The sequence below is a fragment of the Equus asinus genome, chromosome X, assembly GCF_041296235.1.
Source record: "Equus asinus isolate D_3611 breed Donkey chromosome X, EquAss-T2T_v2, whole genome shotgun sequence".
Taxonomy (NCBI): Eukaryota; Metazoa; Chordata; class Mammalia; order Perissodactyla; family Equidae; genus Equus; species Equus asinus.
In genome coordinates, this window is record NC_091820.1 from 139,450,223 (window position 1) to 139,470,377 (window position 20,155).

The window sequence follows — 20,155 nt, forward strand, 5'->3', positions numbered from 1 at the left end:
TTGGAGACACCGGCTATCAGGCAGGGAAGGACAGTGGTCTCTTGGAGCTTGGGACAAATGGGTAAGCCCTGCAGTTGCCCCAGCTGACTGACTGGAGAGGGCGTTTCCTGATGGGGCCCAACGGACACCCTGAGTTTAGGAGATGGAACCGAAACTCTGAGCACCTAGAGTTGGCAGGGACAGGGGACCAGAGAGAAGAGAGCTGCAGAGGGAGAGAACCTTCATATCCGCAGGGGGTCCTGCTGAAGCAATCTGCAGACCACCGATCAGCACAAGTGTGTGAGGAAACTACTGGAGGGAGGCCGTGAAAGGACCCCTCCCTTCCCCCAAAGGATGAAAGGTTAACTATGCCCAGCCCTACAGCAGGACAGGGACTAGTGGCTGCCCACCCCCCACTGGCCAAAATGGCAAACCTCATAATTCAGGCGGCCTCGGGCAGGGTGCTCAGAAGGGTCTCGTCTCAGGGTCATGGAAAAAAATGACTCTGACACTGAAAGCTGCTCTGGTGTCACGCAGCAAATCTTCAAAGCAAGACTCAAAAGGATCCGACTGTTTCCGAGGCACTTAACACACCCCAGAGCAAAGCTCAGGAAGATGTTGAGGAATACAAAGGTAGCCAGCACACAAGGGAAAATCATAATGCCTGGCATCCAATCGAAAATTACCAGGCATGCAGAGCAGCGGGAAAATCCAACTCATAATGAGGAGAGAAATCAAGCAATACGAGGCATCCAGATTGGAAAGAAGAAAAACCTGCCTTTATTTGCAGACATGATCACCTATGTAGAAAATCTGATGGATTCTACAAAGGAGCTACCAGAATAAGTGAGTTTAGCAAGGCTGCAGGCTACAACATATTTTACAGGGAGCTAACTTCTTCCAACAAAAGGCTTAAACAGTTGTCCCACCACTTTCTCTTCACTGATCTGAGACTAGGCCAGGAAGCCACAAGGCTCCTACTCCAGAATTTTTGGGGTATTTTTGTTGTTCTCATGCAAACTAAGTTTTTAAAAAATTTTGCTGAGGTGACCCAGTGGTGACAACGATGTGGGAAACCAACATTTTGTTGAGAAGGCACATTCTCTGGAGAGCAATTTTGCACCGTACGTTGAGAGCTTTAAAAAAATAGTAAATATTGAATGTGGTAATCCTACCTCTTATAATCTTAAGCAAACCATCATTCATGCAAAGATCTATATACAAGAATTCCATTGAATCATTACCTATAATATGGCAAAAATTGAAAATAATTTAAATGTTCAATAATTACATCATAATTTATCTTTTATGCATTTATTCAATAATGCTTTTGAGAATTTTTATAAAAAGTTCACGTTAGATGAAAAATATCAGGAAAAATCCTAAACTTGCAAGATACTATGTATCATCTATTATTGTTAAATATTTACTATACAAATTTAACTATAAAACTAAGAAAATATTCCAAGATGTTGACAGTAGTTAATAGTGAATGACAGGACCCATCTTCTTCCATTTCCTAAATTGTCTTCAATTGCCTAGCACTACTGGACCATCTGAATCCCGAACCTGCCCTCCAACCTGAGGACAAAAGCAAGAATATTAGGAGGTGCAGTAGCTGAAAAGGAACTCAGACACGGAACAGTAGCTCAGTTTTATTTTCTGCTGTAACAAACATTTAAGCACCAAACAAAACAAGTGGACCCTGAGCGCCCAAGGGCCATACAGCCAAGGATTAGGCTCCTGTAAGAAAGTGGCAACTACTGCGGGAACCTAGGGAGGGTACACTGACCAGGACAGGACACAAGGTTAGACCTTAGCCCCCTCTCCCCAGCCGAGGCTTAGCGGGAAACAGGGGGCCCAAAGCGCTGCATGGTCCGCACCACCAGGGAAAGCTGGTCAAGAAAGTTGATGATGGAAATTCGGAGGAGGCGAGAATCTTCAGCTCTCCAGCGGCTAAAAGGGAGGGGAAAAGAAATTCAATTTGGAGGCGGTGACTCCTCCCCTTCCTTGCTCTGCCCCTCAGGCATCCATTACAGCGAACCCTTTGCCATGCGCATTAGAGCGCCCTCTCAGGTGGAGACGGGTCCAGCGGACCACGTCCCCTCTCTGGACCTAACTCTCGTCTCCGTGACTCCAATAGAGCGCCCCTCGGTGGCCTGGCCACCCGCTGCCAACCCCACCGAGCCCCTATTAGAATTTACACCGCCAGGACGCTGCCAATCACTGAGAGCTCCTTCCAAACCGCCCCTCGGTGGGGTTCCGCATCTGGGGCCAGGGACCCATGGGCGATCTCCGCCTCTAAGGAGGACGGGAAAGGCACGCTGAGGGCGCTGGTGGAGATTCGGTTAAGGCACCATTCAATACCGACTCGGCCTCGGGCTCCCTCTCAGGCCACCCTGACAAGTCTCCTTCCCTTCAGGACTGCTTCCACCCGGTCCAAACCACTCTTGGCCCTAGTCCTCCCCAGCCACCCCGTACCCCCCTGCTCTCATTTCTTCTCCCGCCAGACCACTCCCAGCCCCAGCCTCCTCCGGCTCCCCTTTCCGCCCCTAGGCTGCTCACCGACCCGTTTGTCCCCTGCAGCTCAACTCCCCGCCGCAGGCAGCCCCCAGCCCATTCCCCGCTGTCCCCTCGGGTAGGATACAACATGTGTAGTCGGCTTTCCAGCCTTCTGGCTGTGGACGCGGCGTCTACCCCCGGCCCTGAGGCGTGCTGTACTCGCGTGACGCGCGGAGCTCCGCCGGCTGCAGATGCCGCCGCGCCCCCACCGCCCCGGAGGCCCTGGCCGTCCTGGCCGTCCCGGCCGTCGGCGCCGCCCGCCCCGCCGCCTGCGCCTGCGTCTGCTGCCTGCATGGCGGCCGCGCCCCGCCTTCGACTCCGCCCTCTCCTCCGGCCGCTAAGGAACTGTGGCTCCTTCCCGAAGCTCCGCCCCTTCGCGCTGACTCTGCCCCGCGCGCCTGCGCAAACAGACCCCAATGAGGCCGCCGGGCGCGTGGTTGATTCCCGCCCAACCGACCCTGCTGGAGGCTAGGGATTCCGTTGGCCGCGGAGAAACTGAGGCTCCCTCCAGAAGCCCCACCTCTTCGTGCATGACTCGACCCCAAGACGCCTGCGCAAACAGGTCCCCAGTGAGGCCTCAGTTCCCGCCCAGCCAGCCCTGTGGCCCGCGGGCCCCGGGAGACCCCGTGGCTGCCTAGCCAATGAGCACTCCCTCACGAAGCTCCGCCCCTTGGCGCCCAGTACAACGGGGGATCCCCAGGGCGCCTGCACAAACAGACACCCTGTGATTCCGCTGGGCGCGAGACTATTTCCCACCCAGCCAGCCCAGGCAAGGGCTCCTGGAGACCCTGTCAGCTGCCTAGCCAATGAGCGCTCCCTCATGAAGCTCCGCCCTTCAGAGCTTGATATGACCCCAGTGCGCCTGCGCAAAGATACCCGCTGTGATTCCATTGGGCGCATGACTGGTTCCTGCCCAGCCAGCCCTGGCCGGCCCAGGGACACCTGGTTGGGTGCCTAGCCAATGAATGCTCCTTCATGAAGCTCTGCCCCGTAGAACGACATGTGACCCCAGTTCGCCTGCGCAAACCTGCCTCATTATCGGTCCCCCCCAAGACCTCGTGTGAGGCCAGCAGATGCGTGGCCGGTTTCCCGCTATACTTCTTCACGGAACTGAATGACCCCAAGAGATGTGCCTCGACGTCCTTGCAGTGATTTGTGGAGGGAGGTGGAACAGGATAGTCCCCGAGGGATGCTGCTCTGCACCCCGCCCCCATTGGCGATGTAGGCAGAGAAACCAGAGGGGGCTTTAAAGAGGTCAACGACCCCATCAGATATACTTTTTAGAAAGATCACTAAGTGGGCCTTGTGGAGGTCAAGCCTGCCAGCAGGGAGGCCCACAGAGAGGAAAGGAGAGAAATGATAGGGGCCTGAAGTAAAGTAATGGCAGTGAGAACAGGGCTACTGTCATGTGTGAAACATCAGAATGTAAGACTAAAATCATTAAAACCCCAATTGGGGAAATTACTGTATATATGCGTAGAAATCCTAGAACAGTACACCAAAATGTAAATACTCATCCTGATGTGATGGGATTGTGGATGATTTTAACTTCCTTTTTGTGCTTTCCCGAAAATTTTTGACAATGATCTCTCATGACATCTTTAATCAAAAATAAGTTTTTACTGGCTTCCCAGTGGCGTAGTGGTTAAGGTCGCACGCTCGGCTTCAGCGGCCGGGGTTCGTGGGTTTGGATCCTGGCGGGGACCCATACACTGCACATCGAACCATGCTGTGGCAGCATCTCACATGCAAGAACTAGAGGAACATACAACTAGGACAGAGAACTGTGCACTGGGGCTTTGGGGAGGGAAAAAAGAGGAAGATCGGCAACAGATTGTTCCTCACCAAAAAAAACAACACCTAAAAAAATGTTTTTGAAGTGACATGAAATTCTTGGTGGGGATTGTCATTAGTTTTCTATTTTCCTCCTTTGTAATCAAAAGGCAGGACATGAAGCTGAATTATGTTATCAAATCTCGTTGGATCTCTCCTCAGAATAGATCCTAAATCAGCCCACTTCTCTCCCTTTCCATTGCTAGTCCCCAGGGGGAGACACATCTCTTCCTGAGCTCCTTCAACAGCTTCCTGACTGGTTTTCTTCTTCCCTTGCACCTCTACAGCCTGTTCTCCACACAGCAGAATCTGTTCTTAATTTTTAATATAAACCACATCATAATCTCATCCCTGCTTAAAAGCCTAAAATGATTTCCCATTGCTCTTGGAATCAAATCCAAATTCCTTGCCATAGCTTATAAAAGCCATGTGTGACCTGTCTCCCCACTCCTCCACCCCCACTTGCCTGCTTGCTCATTCTCGGCAGCCTCTGTGGCCTTCTCTCTGCTCCTGACCAAGGGTGGCCTGCCCCCAGCCCTTTGCACTTACTCTGCTATTTGGAAGACTGTGTCGGCAAACTTTCCCCTGGCTGGCTCCTTGTCATTAGGGTCTTGGCTCCAATGTCACCTCTGAGAGGGCTTCTGAATCACCAATCTGGCATACTACCCCCAGGCACACTTCACATTTGCCCATTTAAATTTGCTGCATAGCAGGGGGCCAGCCCCATGGCCGAGTGGATAAGTTCACGCGCTTGGCTTCGGCGTCCCAGGGTTTCGCCTGTTTGGATCCTGGGCACGGACATGGCACTGCTCATCAGGCCATGCTGAGGCAGTGTCTCACATGCCACAACTAGAAGGACCCACAACTAAAAAAATATATACAACTGTATACTGGGGGGATGTGGGGAGAAAAAGCAGGAAAAAAAAAGATTGGCAACAGTTAGCTCAGGTGCCAATCTTTAAAAAAAAAATAAATTTGCTGTATAGCATTTCTAATAATCTGAAATTAGTTTGTTGCTTGTCGAATGAAACAGAATATTAACTAAGCACCAGACTGGAGCACAGATTCGGAACCAGCAATCCCACATGTAGGAAGTTACTTCACAAATAGGAAACAACACATCCACAAAGCTACTTACTGTAACATAATTGGTCATAGAAAACTAATGGACGCAAGGTACATGTTCATCAGCAGGGAACTGGTGAAATGAACTATGGTACATTCATAAAATAGTCCTAAGCAGCAGTAAAAAAGAATGAAAATTTCTAATGAAAAATGAAGTGATTTCCAGGATATATTGTTATGTGAAAAAAGCACAGCGCAAAGGACACACACGCTCCCAGACATACGTGCTTATTGGAAAAAAAGAAAAGACAGAGGAAGGAGAAACCCAAAACTAATGAAAATGGTCACCTCTGTGGGGTTGAGATGGGCCTGGGATTTCTTGGAATATACCCTTTTGTGTAGTTTTGACTTTGAACCATGTGAATATTTTACATGTTCAAAAATACATTTGAAAAGAGTGAAAAAAATCAAAATGCTAAAATTGAATAAAAGCAAACACAGTGAGCCTAAGTGCATATGCAACTGATAACAAAAGCACACGGAGTGGACAGTTTAGGTGCCTTTGAGCTCAGCTCTCTGACCAGACAGCCTTCATGGGATGTCTTCTAAGGACCAAAAGAATTGGCTTTCCTCTTAGTATGTTTATTGTCAACAATGGTGGTGATGAGGCGGTTTTGGGTGTACTTTAAGATAGACTCTGTCTGATAGAGCAAATGAGTAACTACATGCAGTTTGGGAACCAGAATTCTCACTGGAGTGAGGGAAGATGGGCAAGAACTGTGATGTTGGATTGGAATTGGGGATTGCAGTGTGAACCCTTAAAAATATATATTTCCGGGGCTGGCCCCGTGGCCGAGTGGTTAAGTTCGCACGCTCCGCTGCAGGCGGCCCAGTGTTTCGTTGGTTCGAATCCTGGGCGTGGACATGGCACTGCTCATCAAACCACGCTGAGGCAGCGTCCCACATGCCACAACTAGAAGGACCCACAACGAAGAGTATACAACTATGTACCGGGGGGCTTTGGGGAGAAAAAGGAAAAAAAAATTTGTTTAATACAAAAAACGTATATATATATTTTCCAGTTTGATCCAGTGAAAGAGTCTGGAAGCAATGACACCCCAGTAACAATGAACATACCCTGCACCCAGACCTTGGTTTCTCAGTACCAGTCACCACTAAAAGGACCAGAGCTCCAGGGCTGGCCCCAGTGGATAAGTTCGCCTGCTCCACTTTGGCGGCCCAGGGATCGCTGGTTCGGATCCTGGGCGCAGACTGAGCACCGCCTGTCAGGCCACGCTGAGGCGGCGTCCCACATAACAGAACTAGAGGGACCTACAACTAGAATATACAACTATGTACTGGGGAGCTTTGGGGAGAAGAAGGAAAAAAAACGAAGATTGGCAACAGATGTTAGCTCAGGGCCAATCTTTAAAAAAAAAAAAAAGAAAGGGGGGTGGGAAAGGACCAGAGCTCTTTGGAGAAACGGTTAATTTTAGGGCTGGGGCGGGAAATACACGAGCTGAGCCCGGAGCACCTTGTGGTGGTTGAACAATGAAAGAATGAGGCGTGTCAAAGGGACACAGGAGCCAGCTGGAGAGAAGCAAGCTAGAACAGCTTGAGCATCCGAAAGGGTATGAACCATTTTGTAGAGGAGTGTGACGAGGAGCGGGCAGCAGGAAAGTGCTGGAGTGCTGGCAATATTCTCTATTTCTGCCTGGAGAGGATAGATACATGGGATATCCACTTTAAAGGTCTATTGTGCTGTACACTGATGATTTATGCACAGTACTGTACACATGCTGTAGACCAATAAAAATGATCCCCAAATGACACTCTTGGATTCTAAGTTGTTGAATAAAAAAATGATGCATCCACCATGATAATCGAGAAAAGAGAGCAGGGAAAAAGGAAAGCTCTTTATAGAGAAATACCAACTAACAATTGTGGAAAGAAAGAAAGCATCAGAAAACCAGCATTTTGGGGCCGGCCCGGTGGCGCAGAGGTTAAGTGCGCACGTTCCGCTTCAGTGGCCCGGGGTTTGCTGGTTCTGATCCGGGGTGTGGACATGGCACCGCTTGGCACGCACGCCATGCTGTGGTAGGTGTCCCACATGTAAAGTAGAGGAGGATGGGCACGGATGTTAGTTCAGGGCCAGTCTTCCTCAGCACAAAAAAGACGAGGATTGGCGGCAGATGTTAGCTCAGGGCTAATCTTCCTCAAAAAAAAACCCCCCAAAAAACAAAACAAAACAAAACAAAAAAAGAAAACCAGCGTTTTGCAGCCACCAACACAATTCCTTCTGGCCAGGCTCACCCTTGGATGGTGAAACCGTTAGATGAAGGTTGCTGGGCACAGGATATGCACAGGGTTTCGAGGTATTACCCCAGATACTCGTGCATTAGGAAGGGAACATGCAACTTTGCAACGGAGAGACCTGGCAGCCACCACCTTGACCACTGAGCCTCCCCTCCCCTACAGTGGGACAGTCTGCTCCCCAGTGCCTGCTGATGCTGTTGGGGGGCAGGGGGAGGGGGACAGCAACTTGTCAGAGCACTTAGGCTGAATCTAACAGGGAAGGAATCAGGCAAATCCAGACTCTGGAACATTCTACAAGGCAAATGCTCTGGACTCTTCCAAAAATATTGTTGCCTGATTGCCTATGGAGAAGGGAGAGTTGGGAGAAGCAAAGGTGGCCTCCCACTGCCTGTCATTAAAAGCCTGGCTGAGTGGCATTGCCATTCATCGAGGTGGGTCGTGGAGAAAATGTGCGTGCTGAGGGGCTGCCCAGTGCTGGACGTGGGTGCTAAGAGGGAAGGAGCTGTGTCTGTGAGTCCCAATGTGGCCAGCATTTGGGACATGGTGGGCACTCAGTGAGTGTGTGCTGAAGGAGAGCCAGGAGCTGTCTCAGAGTCCCACCCTGGAGATGTGGCCTGGAGCTCAGGAGAGAGGGCCCGGGTGAGCTGCAGACATGGGGGTGAAGCACAGAAATGGAAATGAAGGTGGACAAGCTCCCCTGGGGAGTGATACAGAGAGAGAAGAAAAGGGTCTGGGGACAGAGCCCTGCAGCCCCCCAACATTAAGAGGTAGAGCGTGTGGGAGGGAAGAACCAGCAAAGAAGCCAGAGAAGGAGTGAGCAGTGAAGTGGAAGAAAAAGCACGAGAGTGTGGGCAGAAGAGGGTGGGAGTGAGGACCGCCAGAGGTGTGCGGAAGGGGGAGGTCCTCAGGTGCCCAGGGGGGCCGCTCCGTCTGCTTGGAAGGTGACGGGGTGGTTGTCTCTTGCGCAGGCTTTTCAGGACCCAGAGGTCTGAGGCTCGCCACAGCTGCCACATCTGCTCCTTGGAGTGCTTGGCCTGGCCAAGCAGCGGCCCTGTCAGATCTATTGGACCTGGCTAGGCCTGTAAGGTGCCAGCAAATTGTGGGCACAGCTAATTTCTCGCCTGGGCACCTCCAAGTCAACGAGCCCCACCCCAAAGCAAATGCTGCTCTCCTCTGAGTACCCCCCTCCTCCCACGTGCCCTCAGGAAATGGTACCACAAGCATCTCATTCCAGGTGCTAGACCATTTCTGTCTGAGAGGCCGCTTTAGCTGGGCCCTTCACTCATCCTGCTGTCTCCTAGTATCATTGTGATCACAACAGAGCCTGCGAGACGCAAGATGTCCCTGGGGCTCAGGGATTGTCCTGAGGCCACTCCCCTAGGAGCAGGCAGAGGGTCTCAGGGCCCCACAGTGGGCAGGGGACAAGGGATAGCAGTGGGTCAGCACCCACACCCCGGGTGGACACTTGGCTTGGAGGAGCATCAGGCCTGCAGTAAACATTCTGACCCCTGTTGAAGGATCTCAGCAGTTGGAGCCTGCAGGTGTACATGGGGCCACCCCTGGTATCTAGGGGCAAAGGTGGGGTGCAGCCTGTGACCCCTCCATCTTCTCATGGAGTCCTCAGTCTCCTCTCATGACGGCTGGGGCCTGGACAAGAGCTTCCCCGGCCTTGTCCTACCGGGGCCTCCCATCTCTTATCCCGGCAGCATTTCCTCCCTCTCTTGTCTTCCCGCCCTCAACCTGCCCACCCCTCCCCTGCCACAGCTACATATTCCTGCACAGACAAGTTTCTGGAATGAGGGGTTCCCAGTCACTGACACTGACTCCTCCCCTACCCACCCTGCAACTGCTTCTTGCCCCCCAACATCAGTGATGACCTTCTCCTTACTAAGGCCAGGGGTGGCTCCCTCTTGCCCTCACTTTGCCTGTTGGGAGCACTGGACAACCCCCCTTCCTGGAGGGGCATTCCTGGCTTCCGACACCGAGCTCTCCCCGTGGCCTTGTGTTTGGGCATGCTCCTTGGCCTCTACCACATCTCCAGTCAGTAAAGTTCCTCAAGGCCCAGTCCTTTCCCCTCTTCATGCCACACTCTCGGGGATGCCGCCTCATCCGTCCTCAGCTTCTAGGGTGCCCTGTCCACAGGTAACTCCTGAACATTGTTGTTGAAGGCTGCACAGGGCTTTGGAATCGGACCTGGCCTGGGTGCCAGCCAGCTCTTCTGTCAGCAAGGCTCCCACCACACACCCTGAAGACTCCACTCCTGTCTCCATGTCCAGCCCAATCTCTCCGCTGAGTTCCTGCCCCCATATCCAACTGCCCAGTGAATGGCTCCTAACCACCACATGGCTCTGTCATTCCTGAGTGGAGAGGCGCTGACACAAGGGACTCAGTGACCATCTAAGGTCTGTCTGAAACTCACATCCGCGTGTCACTCCCCTGCAGTGGACCAGTCAGCCCTCCCCGAGAACCTGGCTTTTGGTTGAGAATCCCCTTCTCCCTCCGGCAGCCCATGGGTGTCCAGGTGCCTGGCCTCCCACTGCCCACCTCATCCCCAGCCAAAATGATCAGAGGCACAATCTGGTTCTGACCAACGAAAGGACTGTTTATTTGTCAGGGGCATCTGAGAAAAAAGCTACACTACAGGGCAAGTAGGTGCTCCTTGCTGGCTGTGAACGAGGGATTCAATGGAATCTTCAGGCAGCCATCTTTTGATCCTGAGGCGGCAGCCTGGGATGAAGCAGACACTGCAGAGTGCAGAAGGGAGGTAGGAAGAAACTGGGTATTTGGTGAAATTGTTCATCTGCTGCCAATACCGCTGGACTTCTCAGCTTCGTAAACCAGTAAGTTTCCTTTATTGTTTAAACCAACTTCCTCTATGGTTAAACCAATTATTGGAAACCAAAAGCAGCCTAGCTAATATAGTTCCTTTTGGATAAAAGTCAAGGTCTCATATTCACCTTTAGTGCGATTTAAAATTTCAACATAAACTTCCTGACTCAAAATAAATGAGAGCATTGGTAAGTCACATGAGCTGCCAGACCACACAGGCTCCTAAGCAGGCCCTGTTTTCTATTCTCGGCTCTCAGGTGGGGCCAGGGGCTTCTGTGGACTCTTCAAAGCCTTCGCCCCTTAGGCCTCTGTTTGTCTTCCCATCCTGGGGACCCAGTGTTCACCCAACAAGGCCCAGGCAGGAGGGCAGCTTCCTTCCTGCCTTGGCCACCCCAGATGCCCTCCTCTAAGGAGCAGGTGCCCAGATGATCTCTAGTGCCCACACCAGGCAGGGTGGGAGGACCACTACCACCAGCCCATGCTTCTTCTCCCTCCCCAGCACCCTGAGGTCTCCTCTCAGCCAGTGAGGGGTGTGCAAAGTGGAAGCCCTTGTACACACATGGCAGGGGAAGGGGCCCTTCCACGCTGTGGGTGAGCACAGGGTACAGGGGCCTCGTCGAGGCCTAGCTCTGGCACTGCCTTGAGTGACCTCAAGCCAGTCACCTGTCATTCCTAGGGGGTGAGAACTGCCCATGTCCAGGAGGAGACAAGCAGAGAGGGTGCCTAGACAAGAGCTGTGACACTAAGGGCTGGGACACCTCATCTCTGGGCCATGTTTGGCCATTACTCCACTTTTGGCCTCAGTTTGTTTATGGAACATGACGGGGAGGATGGCTGCCGACTCCTCACCCTGGTGCTGGGGTAAGGATGAAGGAAATTGACTGAGGTTTAAGGACCGGCCCTCATTGTGCAGAGCTAACAGCTGGGGACCAACATGGCACAGGGACTTGCTTGAAGTCACACTACAGAGCTGGGCGTTCATCCCCGATTCCCCAACCTGCTTGTCTCTCGTCGAGTGCACTCTGGCTGCAGCAGCTGAGGGGCCTCGGGGCTGGCTGTCACCTGGCCTCCCACCAATGCTGGACCACCTGTCAGGTGACAGGACTGGGCAGCAGGGGCCAGCTGCTTCCCCTTTCAGGCCTGGAAAGGAGTCACTTGAGGGTTTATTCTCAGTGGGCTAAACATGAAATGCCAGAGCCCATCCCTCGGAGCCCTTCCAAACAGCCCCTCTCTCCTTCTTACCCTGAGGCACTTCTAGAAGCTGGCTGGACTCAGGTTCTGGCTCTCTCACTTCACTGCCAGGAGCCTCGGCTGTCCCACCTTCTGTGCGAGGTGCCTGGCACCTAGCGAGAGCCGGGTCCGGACACCTGCCAGCTAATATTATTGTGAGCCAAATTGCAACATGAGAACACATTTAATGCTACATGCAGCTTGCAGCCTGGCTGCGCTCCTCCCCACACTCCAAGAATCCTCTTAGGAGAACCCCTTCTCCATAGCTTCAGTCACTTCAGGGTGCAGGAAGCGGCTAGCCAAGCGTTCGATGTCATCCAGAGTCAGGCGGCTCAAGGACCTCTCGTAATCCTGAGGAGACAAGGCCAGGAGGATTCAGGGGGTGTCAGTGCGGGGTACACGGTGACAGAGGTGGGGGCTGGGAGCAGCGGGGCCAGGAGGGGCCAGCCAGGGCTCCCTCTCACCCTCTGCAGTTGATCCAGGACTCTGCTGGCATCTGCAGCGCTGAAGTGGCGGGCCAACACTTTGGAGATCAGCTGCCAGGCAGGTGGGGGTGGGGCCGGGGTCTCAGCCAGTCTCCGGGTAGCGCTTTCTTCCAGTAACACCTTCTCCAGAGGTCTGACCACTAGGTTGAGCTTGGAATTGGGCCCAATGCTGTAATCGGAGAGTCTCTTCCCATCTGTCAAAGAGAGATTAAGTTGTCACCCACAGCGGTGGGGGTGGCTTCAGGGAGCCCAGGCCGAGCGCTGCCGCTGCTGGCTGAGGGGGGTTCGGCCACCTCCCGGAGGGTCCAGCGGCCAGCGCGCCGTTCCTCACACGCTGCCCGGGCTCGGCCTGGGTATCCTGTCCCCCGACTTCCTGCGGGGCTCCCTGGACGTCTCTCCCCGGTTACCTGCCAGGGCCTTGCCCTTGAACAGCAGCCGCTGCTGGCGCACCGGGACGTTCAGTTTCTCGGAGACCAGCTGTTTCAGCGTGGACACGAGCTCGTCCTCCGACACCTGGCCGGGCCGAGGGTGGGAGGCCAGGGTTGAGCCCGCATGCCCGCCGAGGGCGCTCTCCCGGCCTCCCCGGCGCAGCCGGCCCGCCCGCCCCGGCCCCGGCCCCGGCCCCGGCCCGCCCGGCCCTGCGCCCGGGGCTGGGGGTGAGGGCGCGAGCCGGCCCGGCGGCGGGGCCCGGCGACGCTACCTGCAGGCTGCACTCGCGGCCCTGGAGCGCCTTCACCGTCAGCTGCATGGCGGCCGCGGCGGCGTCCACTCCGGCCGGCACGCACCCAACAGCCCGCCGCGCGCCGCCGCCCCGGGCGCGCGCCGGAACCTCCCCCCGCCGCCGGAAGCCGCGAGAGGGGCGCGCCCCGCCCCGCCCCGCCCCGCCGGCCCCGAGGAGGAGTCCCCGCGGCGCCCCGCCCCGCCAGCGGGCGGGGACCGGCTGGGCTGACGGGTTCCCTGGGACGACGGCGCCGGAAGCCGGCCAGGACGGGGAGGAGGAACGGGTCAGGCCGGCTCGCCCTCCTCTGGGCGGGGAGCGCCGGCCTGGCCGCCCCGCGGCTGAGCAGGTCAGCGCAGGCGGCCCGGCGGTGCCTCGCAGCAGTCCCCACACGGCCCAGCCTTGCCAGGCTTGCTCCGGTGCCCGCGGCGGGCTGCTGCCTCCTCCTTTCCAGTCTGGCTGAAGAAAACCAGCTGAGCTTGGGAGCAGGCAGGGGAGCCAGGCCTCTGCCCGCATCCTCCCGCGGCTCATTCTAGAACAGAGACGCCTACCTCTCACAGAGAGGGGATGCCTGGGGAAGGCAGGCTGAGAGAGAAAGTCTGTGCAGAGGTCACCTTGTCACTCAAGCCAGTCCTCCACCCTGGCCCACACCTACCCAGTCACACCCTTCCTACCCCCAACCCCAGGCCCCAAAGGGCAAAAATTGGAAGGGACCCAAGCTTGCTTCTCTCTTTTATTGAAATATATTTCTGGGCAGTGCCTACCTACCTAAGTCAGCATAGCCTCTTTGGCACTGAAAGCTGGAGAATAAAAAACCAGTAAAAAACATCAGCCTGGATTTTTGTGAGTGCATAGTGCATGAGAACTAAAGGCCTTTGGTACACAAGAACTGTGGGGACAGTGGGTGGAGGGTGGGGGCTAGGGGCGGCGAAAGCTTGACCCAGGGGCCTCAGGGAACTGAGCACAGGCTGCTATAGATGAAGTGGCCAATGACTAAGGCCAGCATCTCTGAGGTGCCGCTCAGTGCCACGATGAAGGGGGCCTGGGAGGCATAGTTGGCTTGAAGGCGGCGGAGGGACAGCTGCAGCATGGCCAAGGCCAGCAGGCTGTTCTGCACTCCTACCTCAATGCTGACCGTCCGCCGCTGGGCCACCGGCAGCTTCAGGCATGTGGCCAGACAGTAGCCCACCAGGAGGCCAACCAGGGGCACTGTGAGGCCCACCAGCACGATGGGCAACCTGACGCCCGCCAGGATGAAGACCCCCATGCGGTAGGCCAGGAAGAGGCCACCCAGGAGCAGCACAAAGCTGAAGGGCTTGATAACCTGGAGCAGCAGTTGGGAGAACTTGGGGAGCTTGGACTTGATCACTACGCCTGCTGCTATGGGGATGGCAATGAACAGCAGGGTCCCCAGGATCTTGGAGATGGGCACATGGAGTGTTTCGTGGATGCTGAGCAGGCGGCTGTAGACGGCTGAGGACAGTGGCAGGAAACCAGTGGCAGCCACCGTTGAGATGAAAGTCATGGAGATGGCCAGAGTGACGTCCCCTCCAAGGAGGAGGCTGAAGAGGTAGCTCCCCCCGCCGCCAGGCGACGAGCAGGTGATGATGAGGCCCAGAGCCAGGGCCTTAGGCAGCATGAAGACCTTGGCCATCAGGAAAGCAAAGAAGGGCATGACCAGAAACTGGCCCAGGAGGCCCAGCAGCATGGGCTGGGGGCTCTGCAGGAGTCCCTTCAGAACCTTGAGCTCCACTTTGCACCCGAACGAACACTTGTTGACAAAGATAAGAGGCAGGAGCAAATAAAGTATTGGGTTCTCTGAGAAGTGGATCAGGTCGGCGCCGAGGGTGGTGGGGGAGTCTTCGGCAGGTGAGACCTTGATGCAGAAATCTCTCCGCTCCTCGATCAGCATGGGTGGGGCCTTGTGGGGATCCACAAGCTGGATGTGGAGTGGGGCTAGCCCGGGCAGGCCTGAGTGGATGCTCACCACAAAGCCGCCCCCACCGCCCCAAGTTATGGCACTCACATTCTTGATGGTCAGCACCTCTGTGTCCAGGGAAGTGACTCTCAGCGTGGGGCCAGGCCCTGTCCTGTTGCCCTGGCCTGGGTACTGGCTCGAGATCACAATGATGCCCTCACTCTCCTCTGGGAACTCAAACTCCATCACAGAGCCATCCCCAATGCTCAAGTAGCGGCCCCCTGTCAGTGGCACAGTATGGCCCAGAGCCGTGCTGAGGTTGGCACCGGCAATGGCTGTTCCCCAGGCCCCCCACGGTAGGCTGACAAGCAGCAGGGCAGCCTTGAGCATACCTAGGCAGCCTGTGCAGCCACTGCCCCCTCCTGGGCCAGGCCACTGCTGGGAGCTGCCCCTGCCCCTCCTAAACACCATGGCTCCTCCTGAAGGATGGTGAGCCCAGGCTCTCTGCGGCTTAGGAGAGCAGCCCTGCTGGTACCATTGGGTTGTCCTGAGAAGGGTCCATAGGCACGGCCCAGCCCTGTGCTGCCTTCCTTGATGGCAGAGCTCTTCCTGAGGAGAGAAAGGACACAGAGAGATGGCTGGTGAGGGTGAGCAGCTGTGAGCCCAAGAGCCTGGGGATCTGGAAGCCCACTGTTGGGCGACTCAGTAGGGCCCCTTGCCCCAAGCCCAGGAACAGAAAGGCAGTGCCGAGTGCTGATCCTTGAGTGCCATTCGGTTGTCCTCTCCCCCAGCACAAGTGCCTCAAGCTTCTCATCCCTCACCCAGAGGAGCCACCCACAGGTAGGAGTTCCCGTTCAGCCTGCTGGTACCTGCTGATTTACCGGGACTTGCCCAGCACAGTGACCATGCAGAGACATCCTGATACCAAAGGGTTTGAGAGAGCCACCTCCAATCCTGTCACCACTAGCCTGTTCCCCACCAGCTTCGAGATGCAGCTACAGCGGGGCCGCAGCAATCCCACAACCAGGATGAAATCTCTGAAAGGCTGCCCAGGGATGACAAGGAGACAAGCTCAAGGAGAGCAAAGGGTGCTGATAGGAAACACTGGCTTGGGCCAGATTTGAGAGGCCTTCAGAGAGCAGGTTATGGCATTTGAGTGTCATCTGACAGGTAGAAAGCAGCCAGCAAAGTGGTGTGGGCAGTGGGTGACCATCTGGTTGAAGGCCCCAGGGGCTGATGTCCACCACCACCGTGAAGTTGTGAATGGTGCCACCGTGGCTCCGTGGCCTCCCCTACCTGCTGACAGTGGGGAGATGAGGGTTCTGGGGTGGAGCAGGTCCCATCTCCCCAGGGAAGTTGCTGGAAGGGGCAGCAGGAGGGGGTCAGATAGGATCCGATGTCTGCGGGAGGGCTTCTTCTCCTTCAGAGCTCCCACTCCTCTGGCAGTCCCAGAATTTGAGCTCCTAGAGCCGCTGTGTTACATCTGAGAGGCTCTGCTTGGAGTCCAGGGGCTCCTCCCCATGCCCACATGCGCCCTACCAGAGCCTGGAACTCCCAGTGGGACTATGAGTGTTTCTCATAGGCGAGGTGCCTCAGGCTGAAAGGAGGAGGTTTGGGCAGCCACCACCCAATTGTCACATCACCTGCTGGGACTGGAGCAACCAGGATGGGGACACAGTGGCTTTTCATCACTACTGTCAGTTGCCTCACGTCCTGCAGTGTCCCAGTCCTGTTAGAGGCCCCTGCCTCTCTAGATCCTATCAGTCTTTGTCCCTGCCCCCATCCCCCCACCCCGTCCTGAGACTGGGGAGCCAAGCCGCAGCGGGTGGAGGGCAGGTTAAGCAAAAGGTTCATCCCTGGGAAAGTCTCCCCCATCCCCCTTGGGATGCCATGGCCTCGTCTTGTTTGGAGTTTAGGTCACTTACCGTGGAGGCCTTGGTCCAGCCTTGTGTCCCACCGTTGAAGAGGGAGGCAGGAAAACCAGAGGGAATATGACAAGCAAAGTGGAGGAGAGTCACAGGGAAAAGATGAAGGCACCCAGGACTGAAGCCACCGCGGTGGCGTGAGCCAGTTCAGAAGGGAGAGGAGGCTAAGGGTCATCCACCCTGTCCTTCCAGTAGGGTGGGCGGCTTTGAGTCACTGCAAGAGGGGTCTGGCCCAGATCCCACACCATTTCTGCTTGAGGGGCCGGAAGAGTTTCAGCAGATGCACCACAAGGCAAGGGAGGGAACCCCAGGCTGGCTGCTTTTTCCACACTGGCCAAAGGTTCCGTGTTAGGGCAGTTGGCAGTGCTGACCCGGAGCTCCTTCCTACCTGGAAGTCCGGAAGTTGTCAGATTGAGCTCGAGCAGAGCTCGGGCGCGAACAGGGGATGGAGGGAAGGAGGAGAGCGCTGCCGCTGGGCTCGCGCTGCCGCCCCGAAGCCGGCAGGCCGGCGACCCGCCCGGGCGGTCCCGGGGTCGCGGAAGGGGGCCCTCGCGCCCCTCCCAGGCTCCGCGGCCGCACCAGGCCTCACGTTCGCGCGGCAGCAGTCCTCCGCCGGGCCCGGCCGCCCGAGTCGGCGAGCGCGGAGCCGGGCCGGACCCAGAGGCCGCCTTCCGCCCGCCCTTTCAGGCCCCAGGCTCTCACCTGCCGTCGCGGCCCCGGAGCTCGGCGCCACCGGGCCTGCCCGGCCGGCGGACGCCTGCGAGCTCGGCAGGCCAGGGCCCCGCCCCGCCCCCGACCAGCTGAGGCACCGCCCCCGGTCAGCCGAGGCCCCGCCCCACGGGCCCGCTCCGCCTCCCCCACGGAAACAGGCTCTCCTCAGGCGGCCGGGCCGGTTCCGACCGGATGTGACGTATCGGGGAGCGACGAGCCGGCGCGGGCCCTCCGGCCGGGCGGCTTTCCGGATCGCGGTTGGTCGGCGCTGGAGGCGGCTTCTTGCGGCCGTCGAGCTGCCGTTCCGAGTTTTCTGTGGTTGCCGCCCGGGTGACGTGCTCCGGGTAGGGGCCATGGTCATTGCCAAACACATTGCGACCTCTGGGGGCAGTGAGACACAGGGCTAGCCATTAGCAGGACTGGGACGCCCAGGTACTGCTGCTAGTGGCGGGAGCCCGGGGTCACGGTTTCGGCACGTTCCGGCTCCGGGCGCCCAGCCCTATGGCCCCAGGGCCGAGTCCGACCCACCCAGACTCTGGGGGCCAGGCTCGACCTGGTTTCAGCTTCCTTCATTCAAGCATTGACTGAGTGCCTGTTTCCACACTGCGGAACATCAGTGGACTTGTCCACCTTTCCAAACTTTTTGGCGCCACCAGCAAGGTCTGGCGACTTCACGGAAAAGGAATGCAAACAGATGGCATAAGGATGGGCAGAAAGGTGGTAAGGGTGTAGAAAGGACATGGGAAGACTAAGCAAGTGCATAGTTGAAGGGGATTTGCACGTTCCCAAAGGCTGCTGGGCACCTGCAGTCTGCCAGCGGATCACTGGCTACCCACTGCTCTGGGAGGACCTCGTCACGGCTTTGATGGAAACCAGTGGGCCCCAGAGTTACAGGTGCTTGCCCCCGGAGGTGCACAAGACACTTCACTGAGAATGTCCCCCAAAACTCCATAGCATCTCTATTTTTATTTAACTTTTCAAATAAATAATTTTAATAAGTATTAATTTAAATGTAAACGTAAACACATTTTAAAAATTTATATTTGTGTGTTTTATAAAGTTCAGATTAGTGCGTGCATATGATACGTAAGCAGATAGATGTACACATGATGGCAGTGCATGCTTAAGAGGGTTTGATTTAGGTCGGTGACTAAAAACATTCAGAGGCCATAACTCTGGGCTGTTCTTTAGCCTCAGAGGACCAGTAAGGCGTAAGCCATTTGTGTGTGTGGACTTGGTGTTCCAGAACTATTGCATTGTCCCTCTCAAATAGGGTTGAAGGGTCCTGATGGAAGCAGGCTGGCACAAGTGAGAGGGGAGGGCTGGGCTTGGCACATGCTGCGTTGAAGACTGCAGTTTGCAAAAGGGCAGTCGGGGTAGGGCTGTCCAAGGACAGGGTAAAACTGGCTAGAGGTAGAAGGGGAATGGGTCAGCAGAAAGAGCTGGGGGAGGAAAACCTAAAAGAGATGTCCTCCCTGGAGGAAACCTGCGTTTTTATATTCCAACTGAATGGGAATGGGTGCCGGGGGTCAAGGAGACCAGATGTAGTCAGAAGGCTGCTCCCCATTGTCGTCAGTCACTTCAGCCATCCCTGAAAAGCCAGAGTGCGCTGGTGGGATGTCTAACGTGAGGGAATTTGGAGGCCTTCTCTGCAGGAAAAAGGGACGGCTTAATTAAAGGCAAGGGAATGTTCATAGTTGGGTCAGGGTATTACCAAATTACCCCAGAAGAGGAGGAAGGGCTCTACAAATCAGTCCAGGATATTTAGTTCCAAAAGAGAAGTCATCTGAACTGAGAGAACACATAGAAGGAATGATAGGGACAGCCACACAGCAGAAATGTACTTCAGATGGGAGACCTGCCACTGTAGTAGGTAATAGGGTCACAATGGTGACCTTGAGCAGTGTGCCCACCTCCTGCTCTCCAGGCAGGGGCCTCCAGGAATGCTCGGTGATGAATAAGCAGGCATGGAAGGCACATTCTCTACAAACACAAGTACGGGATGCAGGTGGTATTTGCAGGGAAGTGTAATGACCACTGTTGTTTCTGCTTGCCCGGCATCAGGTCACAGCACCTCAATTTCCTTTGGGGGAACCATCCCTCCTCCAACCTCGGTACCCAAAGTTTGCATGTGGATGGTCCCAACGCTGGCCTCCGGTGGGCCCATGCCCAGATGTAGCCAACCAGAGCCACACAGATTGATGCAAGGATAAGCCCATAATCCAATTTGGACCAATGACAGTCCCCGGGGACTTGTACGCGATCTATTGGGAAGGTGGGACCACTTTTTTGCTGGGGTTGCTAAACTGGGACCTCTCTCTTGCTCCCCGTACTTGAGGGAGACAGCATGTTTGAAAAGGAAGCAAATACAGAGAAAAACGAAGCCGAAATGGAGACAGCCCGTGTCTCAATGATCCTGCTGACATTATTGGAGCTAGAACCACCCATGGGCATTGGGATCTGTTACAGGAACAATAAGTCTCCTTCCCTTGTCATTACTTATTTTTGCTTATGCCAGTTTGAGTTGGGATGCTGGCACTTGTAGCCGAGGATGTCCTAACTCCTCAAGGGTAGGCCTGAGGAT

At 55.6% G+C, this 20,155-nt stretch overlaps 3 protein-coding genes across 7 annotated transcripts; all 3 read right to left on the bottom strand.

Annotated features, from left to right (window-relative positions):
- Positions 1 to 1,614: 1,614 nt before the first annotated feature.
- LAGE3 (L antigen family member 3) lies at positions 1,615 to 2,852 on the bottom strand. The gene is made up of 3 exons (XM_014834136.3): positions 2,627 to 2,852; positions 2,184 to 2,312; positions 1,615 to 1,935 (listed from the first exon to the last, which is right to left on the bottom strand). Exons 1-3 carry the CDS (start codon positions 2,833 to 2,835, stop codon positions 1,821 to 1,823), a joined length of 453 nt encoding a protein of 150 aa, XP_014689622.3. The 5' UTR covers positions 2,836 to 2,852; the 3' UTR covers positions 1,615 to 1,820.
- A 7,484-nt stretch (positions 2,853 to 10,336) lies between these two features.
- On the bottom strand, positions 10,337 to 13,167 carry UBL4A (ubiquitin like 4A). The gene is made up of 4 exons (XM_044763235.2): positions 13,000 to 13,167; positions 12,707 to 12,812; positions 12,279 to 12,493; positions 10,337 to 12,165 (listed from the first exon to the last, which is right to left on the bottom strand). The coding sequence occupies exons 1-4, from the start codon at positions 13,045 to 13,047 to the stop codon at positions 12,058 to 12,060; spliced, it is 477 nt and encodes a 158-aa protein (XP_044619170.2). The 5' UTR covers positions 13,048 to 13,167; the 3' UTR covers positions 10,337 to 12,057.
- Positions 13,168 to 13,739: 572 nt separating this feature from the next.
- SLC10A3 (solute carrier family 10 member 3) lies at positions 13,740 to 17,671 on the bottom strand. Of its 5 annotated transcripts, none has more exons than XM_070502903.1 (3): positions 17,563 to 17,670; positions 15,328 to 15,544; positions 13,740 to 15,216 (listed from the first exon to the last, which is right to left on the bottom strand). In XM_070502903.1, exons 2-3 carry the CDS (start codon positions 15,404 to 15,406, stop codon positions 13,967 to 13,969), a joined length of 1,329 nt encoding a protein of 442 aa, XP_070359004.1. In that variant the 5' UTR covers positions 15,407 to 15,544; positions 17,563 to 17,670; the 3' UTR covers positions 13,740 to 13,966. The 5 variants fall into 5 exon arrangements, with proteins under 5 accessions (XP_070359004.1, XP_070359005.1, XP_070359003.1 ...); XM_070502904.1 differs by lacking the exon at positions 17,563 to 17,670 and adding an exon at positions 17,249 to 17,386; XM_070502902.1 differs by lacking the exon at positions 17,563 to 17,670 and adding an exon at positions 16,861 to 16,994.
- Between the last annotated feature and the right edge of the window lie 2,484 nt (positions 17,672 to 20,155).

Coding starts and splice junctions, on each gene's coding strand:
- LAGE3 (XM_014834136.3), bottom strand. CDS start 2,835: ATGCAGGCAGCAGACGCAGGCGCAGGCGGCGGGGCGGGCGGCGCCGAC. Junction 2,313..2,626: donor GAAAGCCGACTACACATGTT/GTATCCTACCCG, acceptor AATCTCCACCAG/CGCCCTCAGCGTGCCTTTCC. Junction 1,936..2,183: donor ATTGGCAGCGTCCTGGCGGT/GTAAATTCTAAT, acceptor CCTCCCTTTTAG/CCGCTGGAGAGCTGAAGATT.
- UBL4A (XM_044763235.2), bottom strand. CDS start 13,047: ATGCAGCTGACGGTGAAGGCGCTCCAGGGCCGCGAGTGCAGCCTGCAG. Junction 12,494..12,706: donor CAAGGGCAAGGCCCTGGCAG/GTAACCGGGGAG, acceptor TCTCTTTGACAG/ATGGGAAGAGACTCTCCGAT. Junction 12,166..12,278: donor TCCTGGATCAACTGCAGAGG/GTGAGAGGGAGC, acceptor TTGTCTCCTCAG/GATTACGAGAGGTCCTTGAG.
- SLC10A3 (XM_044763467.2), bottom strand. CDS start 15,406: ATGGTGTTTAGGAGGGGCAGGGGCAGCTCCCAGCAGTGGCCTGGCCCA.